This window comes from Urocitellus parryii, chromosome 2, assembly GCF_045843805.1.
Source record: "Urocitellus parryii isolate mUroPar1 chromosome 2, mUroPar1.hap1, whole genome shotgun sequence".
NCBI classification, from domain to species: Eukaryota; Metazoa; Chordata; class Mammalia; order Rodentia; family Sciuridae; genus Urocitellus; species Urocitellus parryii.
In genome coordinates this window covers 213,630,900-213,642,516 of record NC_135532.1, presented here as the reverse complement: position 1 = coordinate 213,642,516, position 11,617 = coordinate 213,630,900, and the positions used below count along the sequence as shown (strand labels likewise).

General features: G+C 33.8%; 2 protein-coding genes across 2 annotated transcripts; both read right to left on the bottom strand.

The window, feature by feature from the left end:
- Nucleotides 1–1,795: 1,795 nt before the first annotated feature.
- Nucleotides 1,796–1,990, bottom strand: LOC144253432 (keratin-associated protein 19-7-like). The gene has a single exon (XM_077795548.1). It carries the CDS (start codon nt 1,988–1,990, stop codon nt 1,796–1,798), a length of 195 nt encoding a protein of 64 aa, XP_077651674.1.
- Nucleotides 1,991–9,736: 7,746 nt separating this feature from the next.
- LOC113176302 (keratin-associated protein 20-2-like) lies at nt 9,737–9,937 on the bottom strand. The gene has a single exon (XM_026380767.1). The coding sequence runs from the start codon at nt 9,935–9,937 to the stop codon at nt 9,737–9,739; it is 201 nt and encodes a 66-aa protein (XP_026236552.1).
- Between the last annotated feature and the right edge of the window lie 1,680 nt (nt 9,938–11,617).

Below are 11,617 nucleotides of genomic sequence, written 5' to 3'. Positions count from 1 at the left end.
GATGCTGTGTACACCGAAAACTAAAAAGTAAATATTAAAAAAAAATGTTTTTCTCTCTCTCTCTCAAAAAAAAAAAGAAAAAGAAAAAGAAAGAAATGGTCTGACTGGCCCAATTTAAACAAGGATTAATGCAAAAAGTAAGGCTCTAAATTTTAAGATACACTTACCTCAATTGGTCTAGTCTGTAGTGAATGCTCATTTGTCTCCTCTGTTAAGGATATTCTTTTTTAATTCTAGTGATGATTTTCTCATCATGTTGTTATGAAAACAGTTCTCCATATTTTTCAGATCTCATTTGAAATGATTTTGCTTAGGAAAGGGACCCCTGTGACTTACAGTTTCTAAAATATGTCCAGGAGAAACCTGGCTCTATTTTAGTCAGTATTCTCCCACTGCATTCTTGTCAGATTGTGTCTTTGTATGCCTCCAACTATGGTTTACCAGCCCTGAAATATTAAAAGTAGACTCAGAATTTAGCTGGTTAAGCTTTGTTCCAGTACCACCTCGACTGGTTTCTAGAACTTTCATTTTCACCCCATTTTCTCCATCTTCAGAATATTCACCCCCCTTTTTTTTATTACTTCTTCTATCAGCGTTTTCTTGTACTTAATGCTGTCAGTCTGTTTTCCAAGTGAAGCATAACTAACTTAAGTAATAAAAAGAATTTGATTCTGGAGAATAATTATACTGTGAAGTCATATAGATTTGATGAAGACCAGATTTTGGAGTGAAAAAGAAAATAACCTAATGCTAATTTGATACTTAGAAAATAGTTCCTGTTTTTGATAAATTTATCTTGATATACAGTAGCTAATATCTTATAAAGAGAATAGATTCATATATTTTGAAAAACTATCTAGTTGCCATAATGATAATCCAAAATATCTTTATTAATGTACACATTTTGAAAATGATTCCTTAGTCATTGTTTAGAGGGGACATGTAGATACAGTTAAAGATATGGGTACAGAAATAAATACAGAGATAAATATTGATGTATAGATAGAGATATTTATATAGACTTATTTACATACGTATATCTATCCTTAACTGTACTCACAAGCACACGCACACACACAGACACACATACCATTAATTTGAGGTACTTTTCACAGAGGCAGAGCTGTAGATGATAAAATCCAACCAGTAGTGATGCAAATGACCCAAAACATTAAATGCAAAAAGTTTCAAATGATCTTATGTTATAGACATACATCATTGTATTAAATACCATTTAAAAAACTTATAAACAAAGGATTATTTTAGGAGAAATGAAAAACATGTATAAAAACAGATTTTTATGATCACTTAGACATAATTATTTTTGTACTGTTAATTATTGGACCACATACGACTCTAAAATAATTATGGCATACTCCTTCTTTCTCTCTCATTTCTATAAAAACACCACTCACATCACAAATCACATCCAAATACACAAATTGCATTTTATAATGATAGGGAAATAAAAACAATTGCAACAGAATCAGATTTCTTATGAAATAGTTTATTTAATAATATGGACTTTCTAAACAGAAGTTGACATTCAAATTTGATCACATTTTACATAGTGTTATAATGATCAAAGAAAAAAAACATTTCTTCAAACTACTACACCATGAAGAAATAAGGTGAATTGAAACTGGTAGCTAATCTCAGTCATTTATTTCAGATAATTTGGTATATAGTTCGTAGTGTTGAAGATATTCAAGCATTTCTCATGTGAAGAAAATTGGAGATGATTCCAGTGAGACAGGACGTGACAGCCAATAGGCTCAGCAGCCGAAGAAATGCCTCAGTAGAAGCCAGAGGACCAGCATCTTCTGTAGCAGAGTGGGCGGCAGCATCCATAACCATAGCCACCATAGCCACCATAGCCATAGCCTAGGCCACCATAGCCATAGCCACCATAGCCACAGCCATAGCCACAGCCTAGGCCACCATAGCCGTAGCCCAGCCCACCATAGTAGTTGCCATAGTAGCAGCTCATGCTGTCAGGAGTGGAGTGTTCAGTTCAGGATCAGGATGTAGGTGTCTTCAGTCTGGATGTCACTGCCAGCCGCCTTTTATACACCCTTGGTGTTGGGTGGGGAAAACCACAGGCATTGCATAGTCATATTATCTCACTAATATGCCACAAACAATGTCATAAATATCTTGAATAATTGCAAAAACAAGCCTCATAACTGAGATGATTTTTTTTCTGTGGCAGGATTCCATGATCTGTTTATGGGCCTTTAAAATGAAATTCTTGCTGCATTTTTAATGCCATGTATCATTCTACATATAGTTAATTGAATACTTATGATATGATTATATAGTACCATATAAATATGAAAGTAGGTATTTCATTTTTATATATTTTTTGTTGTTTCCATTCTTTGATGGAATATGAGATTTTCCTTTCTTCATTCCTTTCTTCCTTCCTTTTCTCACTTTTCTTCTAATCAAATTGTTGTTTATAGTTCAACATTTGTTTCATAGTTTTTTTTTTATCCATAACGAAGGTTATAATTACAGGTGTAAAGCCCCCTAAGGTAAGTTGTGTGCTCTATCCTCACCCCTTAAAATTAAAGCTATCACATTCATGCTTTCAAAAGAAGAACAAATCAACACCCAAAGCAGTAGAAGACAGGAAATAAATTAAAACTAGAGATGAAATCAGTGAAAATAAAACAAAAGAAATAATCCAAAAATTGACAAAATAAAAGTTTGCTCTTTGAATCATAAATAGAATTGATAAACCCTTAGCAAACTAATGAAGAGAATGACAGAGAAAACTCAATTTCAAAAGTTCACAGTGAAAAAATAAATATCACAATGGACACTACTGAAATGTAGTTGATAATCATAAACTATTTTGCAAATTTATATGCGAATAAAATAGCAAATCTTGATGACATCAACAAATTTTTAGAGACAAATGACCTGCCCAAACTGAATCAGGAAGATATAGAAAAACTAATTAGATCAATTTCAAGCAATGAAATTTAATATGACATCAAAAGTCTACCAAGAAAAAAGAGCCCAGGACCAGATAGATTTTCAGCCAGGTTATACCAGACCTACAAAGAAGAACAAAAAAAAAAAAAAAAAAAAAAAAAAAAACACCCAATATTTATCAAATTATTGCATGAAATAGAAAAGGAGGACATGCTTCCAAAATCATCTTATGAAACTAGAATCACACCAATGCCAAAACTGGAAAAAGATACATCATAAAATAAAGTTTCAAACCAATATCCCTAATTATCATAGGTGAAGGATTCTTAATAAAATACTTACAAACTGCATACAGAAACATATTAAAAAGATAGTGTTTCATGATCAAGTGGGGTTCATCACAGGGAAGTAAGGTTGGTTAAATATATGGGTATCGATAAACATAATTCATGTCATCAATAGACTTAAAGACATAGATCACATGTTTATCAAAGTAGATGGAGAAAAAACATTTGACAAAATATAGCATCCATTCATGTTCAAAACACTAGAAAAACTAAGGATATTGGGGACATACTTCAACATTGTAAAAGCAATATATACTAAACCCAAGGCCAACATCATTCTAAATGGAGAAAAATTGAAAGCATTCCTTCTAAAACCAGGAACAAGACAGGGATGCCCTCTTTCACCACTTCTATTCAACATAGTCCTGGAAACACTAGCCAGAACAATTAAATGGAAGAAAGAAATTAAAGGGATGCAAATAAAAAAGAACTGCAACAATCTCTATTTGCTGATGACACGATTCTGTATTTATAAGATCCAAAATTCTCCACTAGAAAATCTCTAGAACTCAGCAAATTAGCAGGATATAAAATTAATATCAATAAATCAGTTGTGTTCATATACATCAGTGATGAATCAACTGAAAGAGAAATTAGAAAACCTATGCCATTCACTATAGCTTCAAAATATGAAATATTTGGGAATCAATCTAACATAAGCTGTGAAAGACTTCTGTAATAAAAACTAAAGAACTCTAAAGGACAGAAATTTAAGAAGACCTTAGAAGATAGAAAGATCTTCCATATTCTTGGATATGCAGCATTAATATTGTTGAAATGGCTGTGCTACCAAAAATGCTATACATTTTTAATGTAATTCCTATTACGATTCTGATGACATTTTTCATACAAATTGAAAAAGCAGTATGAAATTCATTTGGAAAAATAAGAGACCTAAAATAGCCAAAAGCAATCCTTTGAAAGAAAAATGAAGCAGGAGGCATCACAATACCATACCTTAAATTAAACTACAGAGAAATAGTAACAAAAATGGCATAGTATTGGCACCAAAATAGACATGAAAACCAATGGTATAGAAGAGAAGACACAGAGACGAATCCACATAAATACATGCTATTTCATACTAGACAATGGTGCCATAAACATACATTGGAGAAAAGATAGCCTCTGTAGCAAATGGTGCTGGGAAAATTGGAAATACATACGTAATAAATTGAAATCATACCCTCTCTCTCACCTTGCACAAAATCCAATGCAAAGTGGATCAAGGACCTGGGTATCCACTAGAATTAAAAGTGGGTCCACATCTCCATCATATTGGCTTAAGAACCATTCCTCAACAAGACTCCAAAAGTGCAAGAAGTAAAATCAAGAATCAATAAATAGAATGATACCAAACTAAAAAAATTCTTCATTGCAAAGAAAACAAGAATGTTAAAGAAGAGCTTACTGAATGGGAGAAAAATATTTACTGCATGAACCTCAGATAAAGCATTAATCTCTAGGATATGTAAAGAATTCAAAAATCTTAACACAAAATTACCAAATTTCCCAATCAATAAATAGGCTAAGGAACTGTACAGACAATTTCTTTTCATTCTTTTCACAGAAGAAAAAATACGATTGACAACTATATGAAAAAGTGTTCAACATCTCTAGCAATTAGAGAAATGCAAATGAGAACCTTAAATCTTAAGATTTCATCTCACTCCAGTCAGAAAGACAATTATCAAGAACATAAGCAACAATAAATGTTGGCAAGGATGTAGGGGGAAAAGTACACTCATACATTGCTGGTGGGACTGCAAATTGGTGCAACAATTATAGAAAGTGGTATGAAGATTTCTCAAAAACTTCTGAATGGAACCACATTTGAGGTAGCTCTTTCTCTCCTCAGTTTATACCCAAAGGACTTAAAAACATCATACTGCAGTGACACAGCCACATCATTGATTATAGCAGCTCAGTTCACAAGGGCTAAGCTGTGGAACCAATCTAGCTGGTTTCAACAATAAATGGATGAAGAAAATGTGGTACATTTATACAATGGAAGATTACTCAGCCATAAGTAAAAATGAAATGATGTCATTTGCCCGTACATGGATGGAACTGGACAATATCATGCTAAGTTAAATAAGCCAACCCCCCCACACTCAAAAAAACCAAAACAAAACAAAAAACCAAAGGTAGAAAGTTCCCTCTGATATGTGGATGATAATTCAAAATAAGGTAGGGGATGCTAGAAAAGAATACTTATTTTGAATTAGGTAGAGGTGAGGAAAGGGAGAGGAGGGGGTATGGAGGTAAAAAGGACAGTAGAATGAACTGAACATTATTATCCTACATGCATTATATAACTACAAAACTGGTGCAATTCTATATCATGTACAACCAAAAGAATGAGACGTTACACTTCATTTATGTACAATATATCAAAGTACATTCTACTGTCCTATATAACTAATTAGAACAAAAAAATTTAAAAGAATACAAGCAACAATAAATGTTGGGGAAGATGTAGGGGAAAAGGTCCTCTCACACATCACTGGTTGGACTGGAAATTGGCGCAACCACTCTGGAAAGCAGTATGGAGATTCCTCAGAAAACTTTGAATGGAACCACCATTTGACCCAGGCCAAATGTTCTCTCTGTTAAGTGGAGGCTGATCCACAATGGGGGGGGGGTGCAGTTGTGGGAAGAATGGGGGAATGGGGGCAAAGGGGAGGGAGAAAAGGGGAGGAGACATGGGGGCAGGAGCGATGGTAGAATGAGATGAACATCATTGCCCTAGGTACATGTATGACCGCATGTGTGGTGTGACTCTACATTGTGTACAGAAAGAGGAATGAAAAGTGGTGCTCCATTTGTTTACAATAAATCAAAATGCATTCTGCTATCATGGAGAACTAAATAGAACAAATAAAAAAATTCATTCTACTGTCATATATAATTAAAAAGAATAAATTTTTTAAAATACCAAAAAAAGTTAGCATTCACTCGTTCAAATGCCTTGCCACTGTAGGAATGACCTGTGTCTTCAAAGTGCATGAATAGATCAGAAGGACCAAATGAGCCATGTGCTCCCTTTTGCTTTCTCAAAATTTAGCTGCTGATGAAGTATTGGTGGAAACAAGGATACTTAGACATGGAAAATATGTTTTTGTTTGGTTATTAATAGTTAATTTAACTTTTAAAAATTCAATTCACATAAAATCAATGAAATATTATTATTATTATTACTACTACTACTACTATAGAACAGCTTGACACCTGAGACAGAGATAAATCTAAATTATGTCCCACCACTCTTAATGTAAGCATTAGAGGAATTGCTAAAGAAGCAAGGAGCTTCCACTTCTGGTTGCTGAGCCTAAAGGTCCTCTGGCTCACAAATCCTACCAGTTCTGCTCCTTGCTGTCACTGCACACTGAAAATAGTCACAGGTACATCAATGTTTCAGAAACTTGCTTTTCCCCAAGGTTCTCATTCAGATCATTTAAGACTTCTGAGATTCACAGAGATCTGCTAGCCTGTTTCAGCTACCAATGGATATTTATTTGTCACAGTCCATGTGCCAATAATTTTTAAGTCATTGTGTTGTGTGAAATTTATTATTGTCTCTGAATTTCTTCTTATTCAGAGCCTCTTGTTCATATCATGACATGCTAGAAGTGGCAAAAAGACATTGTATTAAATGTTTGTGCTTTAAAAGAAAAAGTGAACAAGTTTTCTTCCTTTTGAAATTGGGCAACAAATTGTTTCTTGATCAGGCATAATATATTTAGTATTATGCCTATTACACTTATTTTCTGAAACTAAATTTGTTAAATTATTGACCACATGGATCATTTGTTTTTTTAAAAAAATAGAACTAGAATTTTAGTTTGATTCTTTTGTACATTTCTCCAGTTTTAGTGCAATATCCAGTATGTGAAGAAAGATTTGGTTTCTTTTTTAAAAAACTTGTTCTAATTATTTATTCATGACAGTAGAACACATTTTGACACTTTTTGATAACTGTTGCCTCTTTTGCATATCTCCATAGGCGTCCATAAACTCAGTATTTTTATTAAATTTTTAGAAGATCAGGACCATATTGTATTTCACATTAGATGCTTGTGTTTTGTCATTGCTTTCCCATTGGGTTATTAGAAGAGATCAGATTGGTCAAATTCAAATAAGGATAATCATGATGTTATGCTCTGAATTTTGGTTAGGGTGCCTTTATATCTTTGGTCTAGCCTATGGGGAATGATCTTTAGTCTCTTTCTATTCAAGATGATTCTTCTGAATTCTAGTGACCATTTTCTTTTCACCTTGATATGAACACAATGATATTTTTTCATCTCATTTTTAAATGATTATGTTTTATATCAGGAAACCGATCTTTACAACTTTTATGAATTTCTAAAATGTCTCATGGAGAAACCTGGCTCATTTAAAGTCATTATTCTCTGAATGCTTTCTTATCAGATTATGTCTTTTTTATGTTTCCAAATGTGGTGTCGTAGATATTAGATGTCCCCCAAAAGCTCATGTGGGAGACAGTGCAAGAAGGTGCTGAAGCTGGCCTCAAACTTGTGATCCTCTTGCTTCAGCCTCCCATGTTGCTGGGATTACAGGTGTGGGCCACAGTGTCTGAAGGGCTATGAGAGTTTTAACCTAATCAGTGCATTAATCCCCTAATAGAGATTAACGGGGTGGTAACTATAAATAGTGGAGTGCAACTGGAGGAGTAGGATCTTTGGGTTACATGCCTTGGGGTATATATTTGGTTTTTGGTGAGTAGATCTCTCCTTCTGTCTCTGATTTATGGTGGCCATGTCCTTGTCACAGTTTTTAAAGCACTCTCTTCCACCATAATGCCCTGCCCCCATCGTGCTCAGAGCAATGAAGTCAGCTGAAGTCAATGAATGAGATCAATGAAACCATGATCCTTAAATAAACTTTTCAACCTCTAAAATAATTCTTGTCAAGTCTTTGGGGGTCAACAATGAAAAATTTCACTAAAATACCAAGTATGTTTTCCTAGCCCTGAAGAATTGATAATGGACTCAGAATTCTGCTGATTACTCTGTCATATGAGCCTCTTGCCTGATTCCTAGAATGGAGAACTTTAAAATTTTACCCCACGATTAAACATTTTTTACATCTTAAGAGTATCAGTTTTCTTATTCTTACTTCTCCATCAGCATTTCATTGCGTTCAGTGCTGTCAGTTTGTTTCCCAAATGAAACATAACTACTTTAAGAGTGGAAACAATTTGATTCTGGAGAAAATTAGTACATGTAGGCATATACCTTTGGTAAACATCAGACTTTGAGATGAAAAAGAAGATAAACTAATGCTAATTCAATACTGAGAAAATAACTCATGGTTTTGATAAACTTATCTTACAATGCATAATACATGTACTATTTCTAAGTGGAAGAATAAATTGATACATTTTGAAACACTATTTGGTTGCCATGAAGGTAATCCAGAACATGATTATTAGTGCAGACATTTTCAATATGATGCTTCCTGAACTCATTGTTTAGGAAAAATGCTTTTTTTTTTTAAATTGAGAAACATTTCACAGAGGTAGATCTGTAGCTGAGATAATGTAAACCATTTTGTGCAAGTTACACAAAGAAAACAAATATATAAAATTTTAAATGGTCTGATACATAATAAAATTGTCATTATAGAAAATAGCCATTTAAAGAACTTGAATGGGAGCCATTAGCAAGATAAAAAGGTAAAAGATAGTCAAACATAAATGTAAAACACACTTTGCATGATCTGTTACAAAGAAATATTATTTTTCCCTTTTCATTAATGAGCAGAAAAGAACACTGAAGAGTGTGTTTCTGATGAAATACAAACATGTTTGCATAAAATAGATATTTTAAAAACTTGTAAGCAATGAATAATTGTAGAAAAGGTGAAAAGACAAAACAGTTTTTTATGATCTTAGAAAGAATTTATGATTTTATCCCATTGATTTTAAAACCCTTGTTGGCCACAGAAGACCTCTGACCTGTTTGCTTTGTCTCTCTTGCATGTGTACAAACACTCTCTCTCCCCCACTTGGGTAAACAAAAGCACACACACAAAACTAATCACTTGCAAACACATAAATATACATGTTACACTGACGGAGACAATTCAGAACAACTATAGCAAAGCCATTGTTGCAGTGAAAAACAATTTATTTAAGATATGTATCTTTTTATACAGCCATTGTGAATCAGATTCAATCACATTTTACTTAGTATTATAAGGATAATTATCAAAGGAAAAACTTCTCCACAATCACATAATTCAAGAGGTAATGAGGAATCAATAAAAGCATGCTGATTCCATTCATTTTTTTTCAATTAGTTTGGTATATAGTTGGTATTGATGAAGATATTCAACCATTTCTCATGTGAAGAAAGTTTGAAATGATTCCAGTGAGACAGGACCTGACAGTCAATAGGCTCAGCAGCTGAGGAAATGTCTCAGTAGAAGCCATAGGAATAGTATCTTCTGTAGCAGAGTGGGCGGCAGCATCCATAACCATAGCCACCATAGCCACCATAGCCATAGCCTAGGCCACCATAGCCACAGCCATAGCCACCATAGCCACAGCCATAGCCACAGCCTAGGCCACCATAGCCATAGCCCAGCCCACCATAGTAGTTGCCATAGTAGCAGCTCATGCTGTCAGGAGTGGAGTGTTCAGTTCAGGATCAGGATGTAGATGTCTTGAGTCTGGATGCCACTGTCTACCACCTGCCTTTTATACCTCCTCAGTGTGGGCAGGAGAAAACTACAGGCAGAGCCTGTCATATTATCTCGCTCATGTGCCTCAGGTACCTTGAATTATTTTAAAAACAAGCCTCATAACTGAGATAATATCTTTGTACATCAGCATTGCATGATCAATTTATGAGCCTTTAAAATGAAATTCTTGTCTTATTTTGCATGCTGTGTCTCATTCTATATTTAGTTAATTGAATACCTATGTCCTGATTACAAGGTATAATGTAAATCATGAAAAAAGTGTCCTGTGTGTTTTTGTTGTTGTTGTTGTTGTTGTTTTGTTTGTTGGTTTTATTTTTTCCATTACTCCATGGCTGTTATTATTTTTTTCATTTTGTTTTGTTTTAGTGAGATAATCTTACTAAAGAAACATTGTGAGTTTTGCTCTTTAAGGATGAGATAGCTGTAGTTTCTGTTAATTAGTAATCTGGTGACAAGTTACTGACAAATGTAAATGTGCCTGGTATTTATTCTAAGCTGTTGCTTCAGAATATTTTTTTCTTTCTTCCAGAGAGTAAATGGTCATTACTTTTAATAAGAAGCTACACATTTGCTAAGCTTCTCTTTCTCACCTAATATAAATGTGTTATATATGTAACTATAAAACACTAAGATTAAGTTGGGTGCTCCGTCCTGTACCCACATGTACTTATTCATGTATTTAATTTTTACCAGGGTTCTTATATGCTATTTTTTAAGACTTTCAAGTACTTATGGGGGCATTTGTGTTAAAAATGGTATGGATAGTAAGGTTCATAAATAATGCAATCCTTCACACTGAATGAAGTATTAGTGGGAGTGGATACAACCAATCATGGAAATACATCTGTTTTGTTTGGTTTAAAAATATTAATTAAATTTGTTAAAATGCAATTTACAAAACACAAATTGTATAAGAGCAAAACTCAGTGTGTTTGATGAACAGAGATCAATATAAGTTATGTACCAGCCCTTTACATATATTGAAGATTTCATAAGGAAGGAAGAAGCTTCTACTCTAATTCTATTGACGCTGAACCCAAGCTTCCTCTGACCCTACAAATCCCACCAGCAAAATGATTTTTTATTTGTTGGTTGGTTGGTTTAAAATTAATATTAATTATCTCATGCCCAAATAATGCTTGCAATCTCTATTGGTCAGTCTGAATCCTATTATTAATGTTGACTTTTTAAATATGACGAAGAGCAGAGAACTTTTGGGTATGATGTAATTTCTTGAACATCAAATTAAAAGTCAACTGATTCTTCTGCTGGAATGGTATATTGTGTAGCATTCTTTTGTCTCATTATTTCAAATGTCATGTGGATTTCTTTAGAAATAAAAGGGAATAAGTGGGCATTTTCGTTTGGAGAACTTCCAAGGAAAGGTATGGAATCATGAGATTCAAGGATAGTCAATGACTCAGGACACTGAAGACCATTGCTAATGTGTGCTGGTGTGTTAGTCAGCTTTCCATCACTATAGTGAAATAATTGAGACAATCAACTTATAATGAGAACAGGTTTATTTTTGCTTATATTGTGTATGCATTGATTCTAGGATCAATTGCCCCTGCTTTGGGTCTGTGGTGAGGCAT